The sequence below is a fragment of the Andrena cerasifolii genome, chromosome 8, assembly GCF_050908995.1.
Source record: "Andrena cerasifolii isolate SP2316 chromosome 8, iyAndCera1_principal, whole genome shotgun sequence".
Classification (NCBI taxonomy): domain Eukaryota; kingdom Metazoa; phylum Arthropoda; class Insecta; order Hymenoptera; family Andrenidae; genus Andrena; species Andrena cerasifolii.
The window spans coordinates 6,673,767-6,696,641 of NC_135125.1; the positions used below are offsets into that span (position 1 = coordinate 6,673,767).

Consider the following 22,875-nt stretch of genomic DNA (forward strand, 5'->3'; position numbering starts at 1 on the left):
CTGGTGGTATTGGCACGCGGCTCGCGGGAACTTCTCCGGATAAACAGATAAGGCGTCGCGACGCGGCCCAAGTCATTGTGCTCGAATTAATGTCGGGCGGCTCGTTTAATTAACCGCTGATTAAGCTGAACGGACCGCGATAACGCCTCTATCTCTATTCTGTTGTTAAACCGAGCGATCCCAGTTTTCCGCGGAAGGCGCGAGATTAGCGCCGCGCGCATCATTCAATTAAGAGTGCTGATCGAGCGGAACGCGATCGTCGGCACTGCGTTTAGCTCAATTAAATATCGAACGACACTGAGATACACGCGACGAAATATCTTCTCCTGCTTCAGTGGCTAGACAGAAGTTGTTAACGCGACTGTGACATCACACTCGAATTAATCTCAGACGAGCAAACCCCTGCTTCGACTTCCTAATGGCAGCCAATCAAGCACGCGTTGTCTCTCCGCTTCCCCACTGGCTCATCAATCTCTTTACCGATCGGAGTCGCTCAGTTTCGTCGCGCGCTTCCTTTCCGCCGCGCCTGTCCCGGTGGCCGACCAGTGGCGCAAGGGAAAGGAGCCAGGGTGCAATTTTACCGCTTGGAAAGTCCGCGAGCGTCAGTTCACTGAGCAACTAGGTGCACCTAGAAACCGTCTGAACTGCTGCCGAGTGGCGCCCAGCGATTCCCTGCAACCGGCGATTTCGCGAGGAGCAGCAGGAAATTGCGTACGCCTGGCTTCCGTGGCGCCGCGAAACAGAAGTACGAGCAACCGTGACGTAGTGGCAACATCTCGCGGCAGGACTCGCTCGTCCGGGGACCCTCGCCACCCTCGAGACTATTCTCAACGAGAACTTGCACCTCGGAGTAGACGAAGAGGCTGCTGCATGGCATTAACGTGCTTATTCCCTGTTATCGTGGACGAGCAACCGCGTTCGATTTGATTTCACATTCGAGTGGCCCGGAATTAAAGGGAACGCGCCGCCCGGAAAACGGGATTCGATCGGATTCTACTTTGAAAGAGCGCGCTGGTAAACAAGCTGCGCGCAAAAAGCGACCATTGTCCGGCGCAGGAACGGTAAATCGCCATCGCGCTGTATTAAATCGAAGGGGTGGCCGCGGGGGTGTACTAAATGCCTCTATAAATAGCTGGGATATTCAGTTCCCAACTTTGTATTAATACAGAGTCCGAAGCGTTTGTCATGAACACGCTCCGCTCACCTCGCTGCGTCGTGTCCATAAGGGGAGCTTGTTATTTTCGAGCAGCTCTGACGCGGGACCTGGTTCCAGCGAGCGGGGGGAGGCCTTGGCAAGGGAAGGTGGAGGCGCGGACTGCGGCGAATTGGGATGAGAATTGAACAAGGGACACCAGCTCGCGAGACATAGATTAGAAGGGTTGAAGAATCGAGTGTCACGGGCAGGGGATTCGCAGAATTCCACGATAATTGCGAAGGGCAGAACTCGTCCTCCGGACTCCGCGAGGAAAGGGGCAATCTCCCCTCCTTTTTCTCCCTCGACAAAAAAAAAAAGGCATCGACCCCGAAGAGCCGCGCAGGCCGCTTTATCAGCGAACTTTAGCAGCGAAACGTGGACGAAGAATGGCGGAGAAAGCGGGGCAGGGCGGGCCGCGGGGGCGGGGGATGGAGCTCGTAACTTTGCAGAAAATTGTGGTGGGCGCAGGTAAATCGCGCGTCCTCTATTTGCTTTGTTTCCCCCGCGAGCGTTTTTTTTTCTCTCTCTCCCTCGGTGCGTCGCGGGGCGGAATTTATGCGCTTCGCCGTTGTTGATAACAATGTTGCGGTATAATATGCAAAACACCACTGCAGAAGGGGGTGGGCGAGAGAGTCACGTGTGCCAGCCGTGGCTGGAAAGCCAGTCGGAGTCGATTCTGCACATGACGCGCACACAACGACACCGTCATCGATCCGAGACGAATTTAGCTCGATTAAATTACCTCCCGCCGCGGAGCCGCTAATTACCGTCTGATCGAATTACCCGACCGAGGAAGAAAGGGGTCCTGGTGGGAGAAAAGGAGAGCTCGTCGTCCTTTACTTGTTGCTTCGCAAGAATTTCCCTCCGCCAAGACCGAGTGTTGGGTCTAATTTGACTTGCATCGGGTGCGAAATGGATCTGCTTTAGGCTCGCGCCCCCGATGCGATCTAGGTGTCAGTTGAACGCTGATAAGATTGCGGTAGGATGCACTCAGTTGGACAGCCACTAGTATCTCGTTGTAATAACTCCTTGGAATATCTTCTCGGTAATATCTTTCTCCGAATCCCAAGGATCTATTTAGATCGTTCGCTAGCAATTGTTCGGACGTTTCCCAACCGCTGCTCGATTTCCAAGATGAATCATCCCCCCGTATGCTCGCTCGCACGCATAGGAAAGGCACGCCAAGTTTACAAGCGAGAGTGACGCACGAAAATGGACGATCCTCTGGCTCATCAGGTCGAAGTCGTTAGCTTCGTTATCGGGCACTAAACTGATTCATTTGCACCGGTGTTCAGCGACGCGGGGGGTCCTGTTGGCGCAGCTGTCGGCGTTCGTTCGTCCTCCGTCGAATCGGAGGCCGAGGTTTTCTCAGAAAATACCGCGGCAAACCACAGAACCCGCGATAGGTTGACGTTTCTCTGAAGAAAAGTCTAGTAAAATTGTGTGAAAACAGTGGCGACGGCCGGCCGTCGAGGAGGAGTTATCGGGGAATCGAGAGGACAGAGTTTTTCACCGTTTATCGCGGTGAAATTCAGAGCCCTCGATTATCTTATCGGCGGCGGTTGGGATGCAGGAGGCTCCGCGTTCAGAGATTAAAGCTCGATTCACAGAAGCGAGTCACGAACGGAGAAAGGTACGACGACCTTCGAAAAGGGTCAACGCACTCTGCTCGCCGAGCATAACGGAAGCGTAGCCACGGATTTCGAGTAGAACGACCCTGAAACGTGGACGCCACTTGCTTCGACTAATTCCTCTTTTGATCACCCCCCTTCCAACTACCGTTTCCGCGACCGGTCGACTGTTAACCTCTCGTTTAACTTCTGCTTCCTCTCTGCACACGATTTCATCCTCGGTGTCCTTGGTACCTTCGCTGCAAATTCTAACTTACCCCCTCCCAGTACTTTCTAATTTATCGTTTCCACAATTCTGAAGTTCCTTACCCCACCAAAAACCCTCCTCTCCCCTTATCTGCTCACCGACACCGAGCAGGACGCAAAGTGCGTCGGCTTTGGCCCCAGAAACGATCGCCTCGTTTGGACGTTATCTCGTCACTGGCTGTACAGAAGAAGCAGACAGGGCAAGGAAGCGTTCGGCGGATCGTCGAGTAGCAATCTCCCCCGAAAAACTATCGAAATCGCTTTGTCGCCCTGTCGGGGCAGACGTTGCAGCGAGGAAAGGGGGTTGGTTGTCGAGGGGGTGGCGGTCGAGAACGAGATTGACTGGCGAATGAAAACGAGGGATTGGACTCGTCGGTTTGCGGTATAACCGGCTGACAATGAAACCGAACCACCGTAAACGGACTAATTGCAGGCACAATAATTATTCCGCGGAGGGCACGGGCCACGTCGTCTGCTCGCGTTTCGCGGATTACGGATCGATCGTGCCTGTTATTAACCCCACCCTTAGCCTCCCCCGCCTGGGCTCGCAGTTGTCCCGACGTGTTCACGGATCGACAGATAACGTTGAAATTTATCGCCGAGCGTGCCCATGGCCGCAGACTCTTCAGGGACCACCCGTGATGCTGGTTACACCGATCCTCCATGAACTTCTCCACCGAAATTTCGGAAACGTTTCGTGGCTTTGCCTATGGTTTCGGGAGGGATTGGAATTTGTTGAGCGATGTTGGAGAGTCTGTTGAACTTGCTCGGCCGATCAGCTACCTGGCCAGTGATTATGGTCGTTAGGCGGAATTAGTGTATCGGTTCATTGTGGAGCTGTCTTCTGTGTTGGGGCTTGACGCTTATAATTATACATTTTGGATGAGCGGAGCACCAGGTTTAGGGAAACTGCACGAAGTTAGACATTTTAAACCTTCCTTTGTCTGCCACTGTATTTAGAGTGAATGCACATTTCCACGTGCGTTACGAATACCAGCACGTTTCAATTTTCTTGCGAAAAGTAGCACGTCTGTCCTCGTTGTCACGAAAACTATCACGTTTCGGTTTTCGCTGCGAAAACTACTTAGCACGTTTCGGCGGTTTGCCACGAAAAATAGCTTGTTCCGTTTGTAGCGACGAAACAGCAGCACATTTGGATGGTTAGCTACGCAAAATAGCATGTTTGCCTATAAACATCGAGACCATCGAGTGCGTCAACTTAAATACCGACGTTATTTAGTTATGGTTAGGCTTCTAACAGTATTGTACTGCAGCCTCGCCATTTACTTCGCTTGTCTTTATGTATTATTTTCTTCTCTGGATGTGTCAAGTAATAAAGACGAATAATAATAATAATAATTTTTATTTAGTACTAGGTCGGTAATTTATTAAACATTAAAATACAGTACTTAAATTATGTGGATTAAAATTTTCATATGTGTTGTCTTTTGGAGATTAGATGGAATTATTATTTATTAAACACTACTTTTATCAATCGAATTCTTTTAAACTGACCACGCGCTGAAACGCGATAGTTCCTGCAGTCTGCAATATAATCCAAAACGTGCTATTCTTCGTCACGAAGCAGTCAAATATGTTAGTCTGCGCGGCGGAAGACCAAACGTGCTAATATTCGTCAGAAACGTGCTACTTTTCATAAGAAAATTGAAACCTGCCACTTTTCGTAACGCGCGTCGGTTTGTAAATCTACTTGTCCCCGGTTTAATTACTCCCTGTGATTACCAGCAACTCTGTCAGCTACTAAATAACAATATCTGTGTGATTTACAGGGCAGTCACGGATCCAAGGGATGGCAGGAGAGTGGCACTGAAGAAACTGCCAAATGTCTTTCAAAGCCTCGTGAGCAGCAAGCGAGTGTTCAGGGAGCTGAAGATGCTCTGCTTCTTCAAACACGAAAACGTGAGTCCACGTCCGCTCGTTAAAGTAGAACTATAATTCAAAAGGCATTACCCTTGCGGCCGCAACGGAGGCGAGAAGTCACAGATAAAATCCCCGAGTTATCGAGTTCCCTGCGCCGATTTGACGCCAGTCTCGGGAAAAGAGACAAAGGTAAAGGCATCCAGAGCGAGTGCTCGTAGTGGCGAAACTTGGCCGGCATTCGCGAGGACGTCCCTCCGATACGCTTCGCCGGAAATCAGTCTCGCGTGTTTCCCTGTCTCCGCCCACGTAGCTTCCGATTTTCCATAACTCGCTTATCTGCCGGGGCGGGCAACTTATCTCTCGGGGCTGCAGGAAAATACAGCCGGCATTTTGTTTTACGACCAGCCGCTAGATAAGCGCATTATCGTCGGGCTTTCCTCGAAAATGTCGATCTTTGGAGCCTGCGCGTGCTTGGAGATCGAAGGCCTCTCGACGAGGAGAAACACCCTTGTCTGTGAAAAACAGGCTCGTGGCTTTGGGAAACTGTGGTCAGGCACTTGGTCCCCTTGCTAAATCATCGACGAGTAGCTCGAGGAATAAATAATCGAAGGGTCCGAGAATTTGTGTCGAGTGACTTTCTAGAGTTTCTAGTAAAATTCCAAATTGGGCGCAGTTAGATCTGAAGGCGTTTTAGAGAAATAGTGCCAGCTTCAGGGAGTCTGTTTAAATTCGTGGTAATTGTTGTTTTTTCAGGTCCTCTCAGCCCTGGACATTCTGCAGCCACCGCACCTGGACTTCTTCCAAGAAATGTATCCTTTCGTAAATGTACCAGTCGGCAACGTAGCCGCAGAAAGGTTTGTCGTTAGGATGAAAATTTGAAAACGCTGATTCTTTTACGGCAGCCCGAGTTCCCGGGCCTTCTAGTTTCCCCGCGGGGGTGCTTTGACGAGGGAACACCGCCGGGGTAAGGAATTTTTCGAAGGGATCGCGATTTTAGATCCGTTCTTACCGTGGAAAGGGATCCAAGTTAAAGTCGTGACTCTGTTATCTCTTTTCGTTATTACCTGGCCCTGCGGAGGTGGATTTTATGCAGGGAAGCCTTGGAATTTCATAGAATCTTAAAGCTTCCAGGAACTATTATAAAATCCGAGAGATTCTGACAAACTCCGCGGGAGTCACCTACGGATACTTCACAGAAGAAATCCAGGAATTCCCAAGGGGTGAATCACTCTCGTACTCGCGCTCTCATTATCATCTACCTTGGAAATTTATCCTCAAACTTCCCCCAAGTCCACGGTCCTTTTTGCAAGAACGCAAACGTGTAAAACATTGAGGAAGAAGTGAAACAGATAGGGAGGGTTGTACACGATAATCGGATCACTCGAAGTCGACTCTTCCTCCTTTATTTTCCGATTGCGGCGGCAGCCAGCTCACGCAACGCTCGACCATCTCAACCGACGCGGAAACTTTTAATCGAGCCAGCAATTAAAAGCGTGGAAGGGAAGAGACGCGATCGGGAACCGATCCAGCCTCCAGTTGCATCCCCTTCGCCGTTCTCTCGCGTAAAAACTTGCCCGTGAACGATTGCGATTCGGTAAACCGACGTTTTCCCTTTCCTTCCCCCGTCGGAGCTTTCCCCCTTTCTCTCTTCTTCGCCCTTTTCCTCGGCGCTCTTCGAGAGGGAGACGCCCTTCTTGCTTCCGCTTTTCCCACGGCCAGATAACAGCAAGGATAATAACCGCGGTCTTTATCGCGGCGAGGACAAAGACGGGGGAGGAAATGGCTGGAGTTGACTGGTTCGAAGAGCGTGAACCCCGACGCGCCAGCTAGAGCAGCGTGGGGCATGTCTGGTAACGATGGGGATGAAACAGAGCGTTGCTTTTCGGAGATTTCGTGTATTTTTTCCCGTGGATATTTTGGTTGACGAGGAGCTTCCAAGTCAACGGAGCGTCGATGTCAATTTGCGTTAGGTAAACCTTCAGAGATCAATTAGTCTTTCTCCTTGTCACGTGTGCCTGTCGAAGTTCCGAGGTGACCACGCGGCACTCGTCACACATACCGCTGTGATTAGAGCTACGTCCCGATAAGAAGCTAAACGGCGTTTGGATAACGAACAATCGCCGCGATAACACGCCACTGTGACGACACTCGATGGAACCTTGAAGACAAGTCGCACCATCGAGTTCCCATTTTTAGTAACATCCGAAGGCTGTCCTTCGCCTGATAAGGACAATAAAAAAGGACACGGTGGACACAGGATTCTTCTAAAAAAAGCTACCCAGAAAGCCGACAGACAAAAAGCTCCATCAATTACTTTCCCCCAGACTGTTACATAATCTTCGCTTCTCGCGTCACAACTATGTACTCAGGATTTCAGCCATTGACCTAAACGTCCCCTGTCTCGAATCTCGTAACGGCGCGAAACGGGAGCCCTCTAATTCGGCGGAGAGCAGTGGGAGAGGGGTGGCGATAAATCTGCCCCGGAAAAGCCAGGAATTTCTGACAGCCGGTCGAAGCTGGTCGGGTAGCCAGAAAGGTCTCGGTGAACCGATCCCCCCCCCCCCCCCCAACTCGAAACGAAATTAAGGCCTGAACTTCAGTGTGTCGTGGAAGGGAGGGCCCCGACACGTGTACGACGAGCTAACCTAATAAATCTCGAGGCTCCGTTCTCACGTTACGGACACGTCGGGAGATCAATAACGGAGCCCTCGACGAGGGAAAAAATCGTCGCTGAAAACGGGCCTTGATTTCGAAAGTAAAACTCACTGTCGCTCGTTCTTCTTTTGGAGACTCGAGGAAAGAGGCTGGATGCTGTCCTGGTAGAAAAAGATTCCAGAATTTCGATGAAGAATCGGTGGAGAAGATAGAGTCCATGCTGGGATACTTGAATATCTTTTTTTCTTTGATCTCTTGGGTTAATGGTGCTGAATGAAATTCCCATGGATTCTATGGGCGACATCCAGCACGCTCGTGACCTCCGTGGTTTCATAACGACTGCGTAACGAAAGCTCCTAGAGTGACGTAGATCGCCCAGTACCAGCCGTGCTTCACGTAACCGCCCAGCAATCTGTACGTAACTGGCTCCACACTGACTTACGTAAGTCCTCTGATCCGCGATAGGAAGTCTCTGTTTTCCCAGCTTCCCCGCGCATGGGACTTGAAGGTGACGCGCTAGATTTTCGGGGAAATTTCCCTGTATTTGCCTTTGACGCGGGCTCGTCAGAGGATAGGGAATAAAACTTCTCGGGCTTTGTACTTCATCGTTGAGGTCCCTCGGCTCCGACTGAGATGTCGGAGGGGCTTGAGTCTCGTTTGGTGGATGTACACGGGGGTTTCTGAGTGCTTGTCGGAAGACGCAGCGAAATATTTTACAGCTCCGAAAGGCATTTGAGAAGATGTTTGTTTTGGAGACGCGGTAGGTTTGCTTTCTTATCAGAGATTCAGCACGATGCACGTGACGCACGCGACCTTCATTTCTAATCAGGCAGGTGTTGACGCTCTGTCTGCCCGTTTGATGCATAATTTCAGTTGCCGTATCAAAGCGCACGTTATGCAATGCAAGATTCGTTGTACGACTCTCTCGAGTGATCAGGTTCTTTAGAATTTCATTTGAATTCTGTATTAATCTGGAGCTCTTAAATATATTGCATCCATTTTGCAACGGTAACGATATGGACCATTTGACAAATGAAGTGCTTCCAATCTGGTTCTAAGTAATGCACACCCGCGTTTCGCCAGCTAAATTAAGAGGAGCGCGTTCTTTCTTCAGCAGAATGCGAAAACGAGGCGTAGACGTGACACACGAATCTGTTTTCTATCTATTTCCGTACGTTTGATATTCCGAGTCCTGTGCCTCGAGCTCCACTGACCTCTTAACGTCTGTTCACCCCATTTATTTATAAGTATCCCACCGGGATGGCGGTTTCTTCGTACATTTCTTCCTTGAACCCATGGGATCTCGATCGCAGTGGAAAACGCGGTAGTCATTCGTCGAGTCGTCTGGACGAATCGCAGCTAGGCGCCATCCAAAGTGGCCGAATGATCGATCGATCGATCAGTGGGAAACCGATAGTCGATCCTCCTTAAGTGAACGGGGCCGTGTGGAGCAGCTACGAGAGTTAATCTCGATGAAGGCAGCTCGATAAATCAACTCCCTCTCCATTCTCCTCTTCTCCATCTCTCTCCCCTCTTTCTTCCTTCCATTTTTTTGCATTCCTCTTTAATAAACAGGTATCGCATTCCCTTTTGTCCCCTTTAATTACCCTAAGTATCAATGTTTTCTCACCCTTTGTTCCTTCCCATGTTCTGAAGCTTCCTCAGCCTCTTCTTCTGTTTTCACTTGCTTCACCTCTTCTCCTGCCGCACCTGCTCGATGTTTGAAAACCACGCGAATCATCTTCAGCAACAGCGACTATTACAGTCTCGCAGGTTGCCCTCCTCTTTTTCTCCTTTCTGCACGCTCCCGTCCCTTCTCACCCCGTTCCACCGGTACGTCTCCGTCGTCCTCCGTCCACGGGATTATGTCGTGTACACGAGCTGTCCGATGGTGCATGCACCGCTGCGATCCTGATGAGACACGACGCGTGAGCTCGATTTACGGCTACCAGTTTCTTCTCAGTCTGGACCACCTGTTTCACGGTGCGCGCACCTGATCGATTCGAGGGCGAGCCACGGTTTTAAATCCTGCGGCTCTGACGTCCGCGTATTCTTTTTCTCGACGGCAACGTCCTATCGTCATTTTGGGGTAGGCACTTGTTTAATAGGCTGCGTTTCGTCAGGGTAGTCGAACTCGTAGGACGAGGATCTCATTACGTACCACTGCGTTCCCATATTCCGGCAATTGATGCTATAAAGAAATAATAAAGTTCCAAGTTCGATGTGTCGCAAGTTACCAATGGTGCACCCAGGCTTTAATCTTGAAGGGACAAAAATATTTTTAATGCAATAATACTCATCAGCAGATTATGCAAATTTATTTAAAGAATAAAATCGAATTTTCTTTCCTTTCCACAAAGCTCTTGAATTACTTCAGTCGTGGTTACATTAATCTCCTTCTTCCTTTTTCTTCGGAGGGTGCCAAGGCCCCTTGGCCTCCCCTCTGGGTGTGCCACTGTAACTTACCTACATCTATTAAAGCCATATCACAGAGATAGTACATTCTTACGATCCTGGGTTATCCTACAGATTTCCTTGACATTTTCTCGGGGCTCAGTTTACCGTTGAATTGCGAGCAAACAAAGAATCCAGCAGCATCGTCGAAAGCGTTCGTCGCCATTAATTCTATTACCCGTCGGAGCCAGGCCCCCTCTGTTTGCCCCCTGGATCGATTCTAATTCCATCCCCATGGAAAATTCACTGGTCGACGGAATTGAAGGGAAACTTCGGTTACCAAAGTTGAACTTCGCTGAAAGCGACTGCCTAATTTCTAATTAAAGAGGCCTCTTTCCCCCCCGACGACTAACCGACGTCTCGCTGACGATACGCTAACGAGATTAACGGTTGATATAGTGCTCCTAGTGACTACGTGCCATTAAATCCTTCGTGTCACCGTGAACAAAGAAGGACGTTGTAACTTTCGCGGGGGTCGAGAGGTCTGGGTTAGGTCGCTTGATCCGTGGAATCTTGTCGAAGTCACGTACAGAGGACGACTGTGCAAACTTTTTCTGGGAGATCGGGGATAAAGAGGAGCGATCACGTTGGCACGGGCGTATCGCCCGGGTCCACGACTTTGCGCGGTCGAAATTTTCGACGCGGTCACTTACACCGCGATCTCTGACACGGCCTGACGCGATTGAAAGTTGAACGGCACAAGTTGCTTAAAATTGGCCAGAGATGCTCGTTCGCTGCTCGGTGTATCTAAAATTAATTCGCAGAGAGTACAGAAGTAGCCGAATTGATTTTACACGCGAATGGTTAACGAGCCACTCAAGATTAGGGACCGGAGCGTCGTGAATAATAGCTAAAATTCGGTGGTATTCGCGTGAGACTGTAACGAGTGGGAGTTACCCATGAAACTGGGCTCCCAGAGTGGAGAAACGGTTCCCTGGCTGGGATACCTCGCTCGGCCGTGTCCCAGATCGTCTGCATCCACGATCCTCATCTGCATAAATCGAAAGTTCGATGGCGGGTCGCCCTCGCTCAGCCAGGCTACGTCTACTTCGCCAAGACGGCCTCCTAATTCCTGATTAAGGACGGGCTTGATTGGATGAATACATATCGAGGGAAACCATGGTTTGCGGCAGACAAATATGAATTAGCGATGTCACGCTCCTTCTCGGGGGGGCAGTAGCTGATTTAACTTCGGGGTAATGACGTTTATCTTCGACTACTCTGCGCGTACTTTTGCATCGACATCGATACCTTTACATCGAGCTGGTGGACAGAATCAGTACTCGTAACAAATAATACCCCTTCAGGCCAGCGCAACTTCACCCTAATGCAAATTCATCCGATAATCCTAATCACCTTTTCCCACCGAACGCTACCATTTCGAGTCTCCAACTCCGCGGATACTCCCGCGTAGCGATCCGACCAGACACAACACCTCGCCCGAACCTCCACCACTGGACAGTCGGGGGGGTGTCGCGATTCCGCTGGTAACCGCCGTCTAATTTCTAATTAAGGATCCTCCTCGATTAGCTCGCTTTCACCGGATAGGGGGTGGCCGCGGTGGCGCTCAGGCAGGCCAGACGCCCCAGCTCCGCACCATGAATACACCATGGCGGTCGGGGCGCAGCGAGTTGCTCGATGGCAATCATGGATTATTAATGCGCACGCCACAGCGCTATTGATAGGTCGATGGCGTGCCATTACCACCCCCGTCCGACCCCGCGGCCACCCCCATGGACAGTAGTGGGGTGGTCGGTTTGCTCGAGTCCGTTTACACTGTTGCGCGACAGCCAATACAACATCCTCTTGGACGGACGACGATCGATCGATCAGCGCGGATCGATGCACCGTGGCGGAGGGTCCGACTGGCCACTCGCTGGAATTCGAGGATGGGATGCTGACTCGCGTACTTGGGAATTCGACAGCGCTTTTGAAGGGTGGTCAGGTGTATCCTTCTTCTGTTTCTAGATTTTCGTTAGCGTTGGTATATTCTCTTATCACTCGGCTTAATCGCGTGGTTCGAGAGCGCCGCTCTCGCGCGGTAATGCGTGGATACTTGTACCGCTGACGATACTTGATCGGCTCTGAAGCGGCCCGCATGGGGAGGTTCGATTGCGCCTGCTCCCATCATCGAGGAAGTTCATACCGATCGCGATGATCTCGGCTCCCTTTGTTCCCTTCGTTGATCCTTTTATGCCCGCCTTGTTAAACCCTGTGAGCCAAGGATACATTGTGTTTCAAACCCTTCTTCTGTCGTTCCATGTTCCGTTATATCGTGGTATACTTCGTCGAATACCATCGGCATACCTACCATCGAAGTGGTTACTTGTTGAGGGCGTCGCGAAAATAGTTGCCTTGGTAGATCCGAATAGAATTCGGCGCACGCGGAAACTTGGATATCGCGTGTCGGTGCGCGCAAAGGAGCCTCTATAAATAAGCCCGAGATCGATGATGACAGCGGGGGGCGGAGAGGCTGCGGGAAAAGGCGAAAAGGGTGAAATCGACTCGAGTGAAACAGACACGCTTTAGGTGTCCGTGTTTCTAGCTTCGTCTGGCTTCCTAGCGAAACCTTCCCAGATATTATAATTGGAACACGGAAATCGCGCGCGTCTGTCTCTGGTGTATTATGCTTATACCTATCGCAAGCTCACGAAAACGAGTTTAGAAGGCTCTGGAGCGGTCGCTTGGCTGGCTGGCCCTCGACGCGCGGAGAATTTGACCCTTCCTGGTTCAATTGAAGAAATCACGTAGCACCGCGTCATCAGCCACGAGCACATTAGTCACTCCCCTCTAAGGGCTATCAATCACGATCTCGGTGTTCGCTATTAGAACAAGGCATTCGACCAGCGACACCGTTTCGTCGCTGGCATCGAAAGTGTCGGGTGAACGTTCCGTTTCCCCACCTTCCATCGCAGCCTTTGTCCACAACTTCTTTTCCATATCCTTCTGTTTCTCTGACTTGTCAGAGGCATTGCGTTACGTCGCGTTGCATCACGTCGCGTCATCGGACCACCTACACGTCTCCCATGGATAGTGGATATCCGTGAAAAAAATCGGCTGACCTGTTGTGGGCAGGCGTAGAAGGGAACACTGGGGCAGAGACCTAGAAAACTTGCCAGCGTGGAAAAGGGAGCTTTAGCGCGCGATTTTCTGTGGAGATAAATTTGAACTTTTTGGATTGTCAGTGGTTAAAATTTCGTGCAATGTTTCGATACCATAAACGTCTCGTTTGTTTCCCCTGTACGAAGTTTAAACGGAATCGATGGGAACAGCGGCTCGCAGGGAGCTCCGGGCCGTTAATTAATGCCGGTAATTGATACCACTATTAATCACCGATATTGTGTCTGAGGTGTTGCATTAAACGCATCGAACCCTCGTGACCGCATTAAAATTTAATTGGTATCGGTTTTAACGCATTTCGAAGCGCGACGTTCGTCGGTACTTCTGCCCGCGTGCAGAAGCATCTCCGATATATTATTTCCACCGATGGATAATCCGAATGATTAAACAGTGGGATAAATATCAACGATAGCCCGTGCCATGATTCAGGATTTCCAAAATTCGGTACACATCGGTGAATAATAGAAATCGCTGCAACCTACTATCAAACGCGTGCTAAATGCACCAGGGGATAACAATAACGATATCACTTAACAATTCAAAGCTCTGTATCAATACTCCGCTTCTTTCAAATCACAGTTTCCCAACAAATTAACATAGAAACATCTATCATCTAAATCTCCATCTCCCACTACCCCAACTCCCCCAGAAACTTAAGGGGGAACACCACTGTGATGGCCGGAGAAGTAAGCCATTTTTAAGAATTTTTTGCAGGAATAATTTACAGTTTCCTATAAAATATTTATTACCTACTTTTAGTACAATGTCTTAAAAGACTATAATAAAAAATAAATAGAAAAACATGCATCAATTTTAATATATTAATTAATCTTCTAGATCCCCCACGCGCGCTGGTCGAATGATTAACTACGGAACAGCAGGTCCCAAATCAAATTTCATTTTTTTTTTATAAACAATATGAGTGTAGTTTCCGTTGCACGTACGGATTCATTTATTGAAACAATTATTTTTAAAATACGCTCGAAAAACTGTCCACCTTATTCGCGTTCTTTTACGAAATTTTTCTTCCAAAGCGCACCATTTTTACAAAAATAATTTGTTTAAGAAATCGGTACGTGCAACGGAAACTACACTCATGTAGTTTATAAAGAAATGAAATTGTATTTCGGACCTGCTGTTCCATAGTCTAGAAGATTAATTAAAACATTAAAATTTATGCATGTTTTTCTATTCATTTTTTTGTACAGTCTCTTAAGACATTGTACTAAAGGTAGGTAATAAAAATCTTCTACAAAAACTGTAAATTATTCCTGAAAATATTCTTAACAACTGTTTACTTTTCCGGCCGTCACAGCGGTGTTCCCCCTTAAAAGGAGTCGCGAAGTGCACCATCGCTCACTTAACAACCCTCCGCGATGCACAGTGTCCGCGTTGATCGAAGAGACTCCGATTCGAAATCGAAAGGGAAATGCCGAATGATCGAATCTCGAAGAACTGTTGATGCCAGCGACGTGTAGGTGGGCCGACACACGGGGTTCCCACGCGAGGCGAGTAAAACCGGTACTTACGAAAGACGAGACGCCCCGGCGTATTCTCGGATTGCGGATTAGCGAGTTGCACATAAGTGCATGCGCAGGTGGCCACGTTAAATGCACCGTCCGCCAGGTTTCCGCCCAGAATCGTGGCCGGGCTTCACGGTTGCCCGCGCTTCGATTCCGCAGGAAATACCTACGTCCCACCCTCGCACCCCGTATTATTTTTGCACGACCCTTTCCTGCCTGCTCTATCCCACAGTTTCGTCGCGCTTCCCTTCGGGGATGCACGCGTCGGACCGGTTTCCATTTCCGTGGAATCGGACCTCTTTTCCCTCGGTCATCGCCGTGGATCGTTTCGACGAAGGTGAACAGGGATGGGAAAGCAGCGCGGCGGCGAGAGGGAGGCGCGCGGCCACTGGTACGTTTCAAATGGCCCAGCCTCCGTTGCTCGAGGGAGCGGAGGGAGGGGAAGGATATTTAAATTCACCGGAAGACAGAGTGGCTCGCGTGAGCCGAGCCGATTACACGGAAGAGAGGCCGCGTCCAGGGTATGGCCCGCAAACGATCCAGGGGACGCTAATATCCGGATCCGTTGGTAAATTCGCGATAACCGTTATAGCAGTCTATTAATTGATCGCCGACATCGGGCAATACGTAGTACGTGTTCATTAGGGGCACTCATTAAGCGGAGGAACGTCGTGTCCGCGTTCCCTGGACCGTTCTCGCTGCTTATTATGCGATTATCGATAGGCGTTGCACGCAGCGATACGCGCATTCGCGTGTCACGCTGGTAACGAGCTCGCCTGTGTTGGACCAACTTAGCGATGCTTGCCCGCTCCTCGCTCGTATTTCGTCTAGGGACGATCTTGATGGGCACGACGCTTTGAAGAGGCCTGTGCTTTCCGCGTCTCGATATCGCGATCGCGATGCTGGTACCGGTGGTGGCTTCCCTCTGGAATCTTTCCTGGTGCAGGCTCTATGCTTCCGCGATTGGTAAGGGGATACTATGTTCCTCCAGTTGTGCGGGGTGGTGGGTCGCGCTGGGTCTTTGTGCTTCTTCCGATGGGCGAGCATCGAGGGTGTGTTCTTTTCTGTGGGGGTAGTATGTCTCTTCTTGGCTGTCATCTATCATCGAATTGTATTACCGTTTCGCTTTGTAAAAGCGTGGTTCGTTGTGCGATATCGCATCGTTCGAAAATAAATTTCCGTAACTGACGTAATAACGAGTTTGATATAGTATTAGTGTTTTTATATGTGTGCTCAAAACGAATCACGGGTAACCTGGCAAAAGTCTAATTTTCATCCGAAGATACGTTTCAAGTAGTCCACGAAGCTCGTCGCGAGAGACTGAAACAATTTCGAGGGTTTAACTTCGCTGCTCTTCGAGTAAGCAGTCTTCCTGTTACGCACACCAGCTTCTATCTAATTACACGATTCCGCGGGACTTGTAATCTGTTCTTGCCGGAGATTCTCGAATCACTGTCGGCCCCGTAAACCACGTTACACGCGCTCGCAGAAGATTAATCCCACTACACGGTGAAACCGAAACAATCGAATGATCGAAACGAACGATGCGTCGAACGAACGCTGCACCGTGTCACTGGCAGCAGTCGCTGCCGGACCAAGTTTCCCTCGGAAAATTAATTTATAGTCGCTGATGAATTCCTATTAGGCCGTTAGTGCCCTGATTTCGCGGGAGAAATTCGATTTGCCATACTGGATTGACGCTCGCGAGCCACCCAGCTGGGGGACTCCCGAAAATTCGCTCGCGACTGTTTCACAGGAATATATTCCACTCCTGAGTTATACCTGTTTTCTGATATTTCCCTGGCACTGATAATAACAGAGGCATAAACGTGGAAACGTGTTTAACATTCGAGTGGTCTAAAACAATAAATATCTCCAGTGCTCTATGCATCTTCGGGGACGTTCGAAATTTTCATTGTGTTTCTACTCGCGAAAGCAGCTCGTGTGGGAAATTCACTGCGAAAGGGTTTACACCGTACGAAGATCGATCGAATTTCATTAGCCCACATGCGTATCAGGACCGAAGATTTAATCGTCGAACGAGGTGTTCCGTCGCTTGTGCCCGGAAACCGCGAGGCTTTATTCGCCGGTGCTTCGATTCGCCCGATCACTGTGATTCTTTCCCTCCCGCGACACACCCTATCAAATTGCTGGAACGATCTGCCTTTCCTAGCCGCGCTCGATAATAAAACGAGTGAAAAAATGCATGTAAATAAACGAGCGCGCGCTTTCACCCTTGTTTAGCTTTCCGAGAGCTGGTCTTTGACATAATCTATGATAAATCTGTTAGCCGCCACGCGATGTTGTTTCGCGCGATTTTTATCGGCACTCTGGCCACAAGCGAGCCAAATTCACGTGCTCCGTAACACATCTCCTTTCTCTTTTCATTTCAACGGAGCATCAGGACGATCGTGACAGATCAGATTGCAGTGACGATTGGAAGAAGGGAGCGAGATCGGTAATTCGGCTGGCGAAACTTTAAATGCCGGTGGAATTATCGACAGTGTCGTTCATCGATTAAAATCCTCGTTAAACTCGCGCGCGTTGAACTGCTCGACAGCCGAGCTGGGTTTTGCAACAACCGCTGGCCCGAAGTTGCTTGCAGCGCGACCGGAGGAAAACGGGAAATTGTGAATGAATTTTCTGTCCTGCTAACGACGTTGCCCTGGCAGCAGCTTCGAGTGGAAGGAAAACGTTCGCGGCTAGACTCGAAATCGAGGAGGGAGAGATGGATTAAACGAGTGTCTCCAATTATCGAGCCCCCGAATGTCCGTTTCAGGTTTAACCGAGGCTTCGTCATCTTTTGGGCTCGTAAGGGGCGCGTACAAAAAATTATTCCAACCACTTCTCTGGTACCTTCGGCGTTCTTTATATTCCTCGTTACCACCCGCGTTGAAAAGTTATTCCGTCTACGGGTTTCGAGATTTCCAACCCTTTTTGGATCCCTCCGCCTCGCGTTTCAAGTGCCTCTTTAAAAAAGTTGCGCACATTATTCGCGCTTATAGTCGACACTTCGCGCGCAATGTAGACGGCGGTGTCTACAGCGTGTCGTTGAATTACTCCGAGGGAAAAGGGATCTACCGCAGTTCTACCAGAAATTACCGCGCGCAACGCGATCCGCTTCGAACGGGAAAAATGCCTCTACGTGTACGTGCCTCGGACCGGAAGCATTGATTGCAACTTCCTCCCTGGTAGCTTCTCCGCAATATATCGAGTATCGCGGCGTGTATCGATCGGTGGAGCAGTTTTTGGGACGAGCAGGAGAGCCCTTTGTTCCTCCTCCCTCTCATCTGCCTCCACTTAACTCGTCCCTCGATTTCTCTGGCATTATTTGGAAAGTATTTGCTCGCGTACTGCAGTCGAACGGTCCGTTCCCTCCCGTTTCAAATCCGTCTTCTCTCAACCTTTTGACGCGAAGTCTGTCCGCGGGAAAAACCAAATACCCACATCAGTTTCTACTGTATCGCTCCAAAAGCTGAGCGCCAAATTGACTTATCCCTGCCGTATCCACTTGAACTCTCTCCTCCATTCCTTTTCCGCGAGTTCAACCGCGCGTGTTCGCGCTGGTGCGCAGGTGCCCTTGAAAACGGCAGGGCACAGTAGCTCTACCAGGCCAGAGAGCAGGGAAAATTCGAGCGCAGGTATTTCCCTGTTTAAATTCGTTCGAACCTCCAAGAAGCAATTTTTCTACACCGAGTGCTCTCGATGGAGATCGCAAGTGGGGTCGAGGAACCTAAAGGTGGATCGGTTCTGGAAAGGCTGTCCCAGGTGGAGAGATCCAGCGTACCGTAGAATTCTAGGATTCACGCGCGCCATGTAGATCGGCGTTTTTAACGGGCGGACAAGAGGAATCGGGCAGAGAAGAATCCCGCGAGTTGTCGGGTTCTCGAAGCAGTTTGCCCGCCGAGTTCGAGCTCGGTTGACCGGTCGGACGAGCCGGATTGGCCTTGCTCGAACACCTCGCACTCTAAGCCTTCATCATCGTCCTTAACTTCTTCTTCTTCTTCTTGTTCCCCTTTGTTATCCTGTCCCGTGGAACAAAGGAACGGGACGCGGTCCCTGTGACATCGACGGTCCGCTGAAAAGGGATCCCCGCGTGAAATGTACGAGAAAAATCCAGGTTCCGATCCACTCCAGAGATCTTACAGGCCTGAAGCACCAGCAGTGAAGTAGTCGAGGATAATACAGACACCAACTACATCGGCGATCATTTCTAAGCGATCTGGTTTCGCAGAGGTTCCGCGAGGATTCTCTGGCGACTTTCACGGAACGTCTGGAGGAAGGAAAATCAGAGGAACATAAAATTTCCAAATAGAATCAGACCTTCGTTCTCCCTTCTTTGGAGCACAAAGTTTTCCATTTTTTTTTGGAGCACACAGATTTGCCTTTTTCGATGTTAGATTTTCGTGGATCGAAAACTCGAGGGCAGCGGAGAGAGTCCTGCGGAAGAGCGAGAATCCACGCTCCTGCAGGTTTCTTCTTCCTCCTCGGACCGGTATCGGGCACGCCGCGGTGGAAGGAGAGAACGGGAGAGGGAGAAGACAGGAGAAACGGCAGGATACTCGATTCCCTGCGCGCTGGGAGAGAAGATGCTAGGGGCAAGTCGCTTTGTCCAGGAACCGGTCGACGTGCCTACCAGGAGGCAGACACGCATCGATCCACCAATCGGAGTGCCTCCAGCGCCGTGCACAAAGACGCCCGCCAAAATCTTCCATTTCCAGCGAATTTTCTCGGGGAAAACAGCCGAGGACTGTGGAACACCGAGATTGGGAACAGCGTGAACGGAGGCTCGTCATTGGGATTCAGGAAGTCATCGAGCTTGGCGCTGAATTGTAATCTTCCAGCATCGAGGATGAAACTCTCCTGCTGTTTGCCGACAAACTTGACGAGGTGGAAAATCGCAGGGTGGGGGCAGCCTTTCGAGAACTCGCGAGCGGAGATGTTTCCGGAAACGTGATTCTGGCTAGAAAGTTAGTCGCTTAGGAGGCGCTCGTTTGGTCGAGATAAAAGGGAATCTCGCGCGAAACGTTGCGATCCAAGCGCAGCCCCGAGTTAAGGGACTTGCATGGGGCTCGGGGGTGGCACTGAAAAGGTCAGCTCGTCAAAGGGGTTGCGTCGGGGCTCGAAACCTCGGCTGAAAGCTCAGCCTGCATTCCTTCGCCCCGCGAAGCCTGTGCACTTGGAAAAACTTCTCCGTCGGAGACCTACGTTCCCGATTAATACTCGAAGCGCCCTCTGCTTGAATCGATTATGCTCGAGCGCAAGAAAGTCAGGCTTTTTAATCGCTTCACCGAGCTATGACTGGGTGAAAGTTAAGCCGGAGCTTGGACGGCGGCAAATACGAAATTCACGCAAAGTTCGGAACGTTTCGTGGATGCAGCATGTTGGAATAACGATCGCTATGCACTTTCTGCCTGATTTTTCAAAGGTCGCGGGATCTGGCCTGCTCCATTCGAGGCTGGCTTCCTAATGGGGACGCATGGAGATAAGGGGTTGTAACAGGGTCGCGGATGCAGTTAGAGTGTCCTCTAAATGAGCAGAAGCCTGCCTTTGTCTCGGGAATCCTCTGCGACCAGAATTACGAAGTTAAGGATCCTTGGTACATGTTTCTTTGAAAACAGCCGGGGATTGACTCCGTAAAGAACTTAAGATCGTCCTTCCTCCCCCGTTTTCCTCGACATCCAATCAAAGGACACAGCTCCGCGCTGCGGCGAGCCAGAAATTAATAAATATCCTCAAACGTTCTTTCGCGCTTCCGCCTGAAACGCTTCCCCGCTCGCGTTCCATCGAAAAGCGCGGCCTCCGTTTTTGGGGCGAGCCAGAAATTAATGAAAACAGAGAGTTTCCGGTGGGAAAGGTTCGGAGGTTGAACGGAAACTCTGTTGCTGGGAAAGGGGGAGAGACGGGAAGCGAAAAGCATGGAAATAATATTGCGGTTCCGATAAGGGTGGTTGTGTTTGTTATAACCCTGAAAGAGGCCGAGGGATTAAAAATACTGAAACGCGGTTCTGGAGTCATCGGACGAAGGGATGGGCAGGGAAAAAAGCGGAGGGCGAGGGAGAGAGCGCGAATCGATTGAAGGTTGCGAAATCAAAGGTCCCCAGAAAGAATCGGGGCAACCACGAATGTGCCCATTCAGACAAAATCATTGAGGGAGATGCGTTCATTGATGGAGAGAGAGAGCCGCCTGGGGTGTGCGCGGTCGAAAAGAGCGGAGAAAAGGTGCTTTGATCCGCGATCACTGCCTCAAAGGGATGCACGTTCGACGGAATTAGCTGTATTTTTACGCGTTCGCGGATTGAACAATCGCCACCTAAATCCTCGCCTGCGAATCGAACGAAGCTCAGCCAATCGGTAGGGTACTTTTTGACAAAAGTTCTCCACCTTCCCGGAGACTCCAGTGGTCGTGGAACCTCGGCGAGAGTGTAAGCGATTTAAATCGTTCTGCTCGGCGTGCGATCATCGCGTTACGCGTTATTGTGTCAGATAATTACACTATCTCGCGGTTGGATCTCCAGATAGCGCAAATATTTGTCCGGCCGGGTAATATTGATAATCTATGCTAATTGGAGAGCAGCCGGCTGGCGTTTAGGCTCGCTCTCGACGCGGCCGTTCAAGTTAATCGATTAACTGGGCGGGACGTGTTATTAGAATAACACGGATGTCCATCGCCCTGGACATCCTTTAAGCGACTATTGATATCCAGCGACGGGTACGCCTCCTCGTTTGCGACGTTCACGTGGACGTTCCATTGAAACGTAATCACGTGTATCCAGTGGACGGGGAGAGTACGGTCACCCGACGCGCCCCGGCCGGAACAGTTTCGCTAGCTGGCTCGTGTTCGCGGCCGATTGAACACGGTGTCAAAGTCTGCGCCGCTTTTCCTGGGGGGGGCGAAACAGTTGTCGCTCGGATGCCGGCGGTTGAAATAAATTGGGCAGCACCCGCGAAAGAATATTCTCCGCTTCCGCGAGGGAAGAGGCACGGCACTCGAGCGGAGTCGATTCCCCAGCTTCTTGGACGACGTAGTGCTACGTCATCGACGGCCAACTCTTGCGAGCCAAGTCACGTAGTACTACGTCGAAGGTTTTCCTAGCTTTCACTTGTACCGGAGACATAGTAGCGCGTCATCGTCCGCGCCGAGTGACTCGCGCCATCCTCGAGGTTTCGTTGATCATTATCCTGGCGATGACGAAACCGGCCGTTTATTGTTCCTCCTGGTATCGAGAGGTTCTTCCTCAGCGACCCGAGCGATGCATCGAGGCGATCGTTTTTTCCTCTGGCCGTTTTATGAGGTGGAGGACACTGTCGTTGGACCTTTCACCGAGAAGACCCGGCCGGCGCATTGAAATCCAACGATCCAGGCGATCGATCATTGTTAGACCTTCCTGTTATTGCAATTTATCGCTTCTTCCAGCGCTTTATTAGTCAGTGTTTAAAGGCGCACGATCAGCGCCCGTTGATAAGCAGGCCGCGTCCATTTTTGACAGCGCTAATGGCACTTTAACTTCCCGTGTCGCAAAGCGCGGCGATAATTGGCCACGAACGATCGATGATCGATCCATGGCCCGCTAGAGGCAGGGCAGGGTGGATAGAAACGGAGGAAAAAGTAGCCCGTCGCTGTTTCTCCGTGCTCGAGTCGTTCTCGCTTGATCTCGTCGATGGGAGAGGCAATGGAACGTCGACAGCGGGTAATCGTTGGCCAGGGCGCATCCCCGGGCAATCGGTGGCCAAGGATCCGTGAAACTTTGCTCCTCGGTCCTCGAGACATCTCGCCACGGTGTTCACCCTCGACTGTTCTGCCCTATCGATCGCTGAACAAGCTGGGAACAGGTTGCTGGTACGGTTCTCGTTGCGCCGCGGCCTCGAACGTCCTCTCTCGTTCTCGAATCTCGCGGATCTGCCGCTCGAAAATATCCGGTTGCCCCGGGAGGGCCCAGGCGCCTTTCGTACAGTTGGAAATATCCTTTTGGGCCGCGCTGCCGCCCGTGGAACGGCCCCGTCGATCGTATTTCAAAAGAGATAGTTGGAAAGCAACGTGGACGCAAAGGCTGCGCTTAGGTGTTCCACGAGCGAAGCCAGCCGAACCAGTCGACGTGCATACCGCGCCAGGTTCGCAGGCAGCCTCTACCTGCATTCCAACCTACCAGTCGACCTCATTCCGCCATTA

At 50.6% G+C, this 22,875-nt stretch overlaps 1 protein-coding gene across 7 annotated transcripts in view; it reads left to right on the forward strand.

Moving 5' to 3' along the window:
- The window catches only part of Nmo (serine/threonine-protein kinase nemo), a 137,040-nt gene that overhangs the window by 72,122 nt on the left and 42,043 nt on the right, over positions 1-22,875 (forward strand). For all 7 annotated transcript variants that reach the window (XR_013086204.1, XR_013086205.1, XR_013086206.1 and 4 more), the window contains exons 2-3: positions 4,863-4,992; positions 5,707-5,762. Coding sequence is in view for 4 of the 7 variants with exons in the window: in XM_076817990.1 (XP_076674105.1) it covers positions 4,863-4,992; positions 5,707-5,762 (186 nt within the window). In the remaining 3 variants the exon portion in view is untranslated. The remainder of the gene's footprint in view (positions 1-4,862; positions 4,993-5,706; positions 5,763-22,875) is intronic.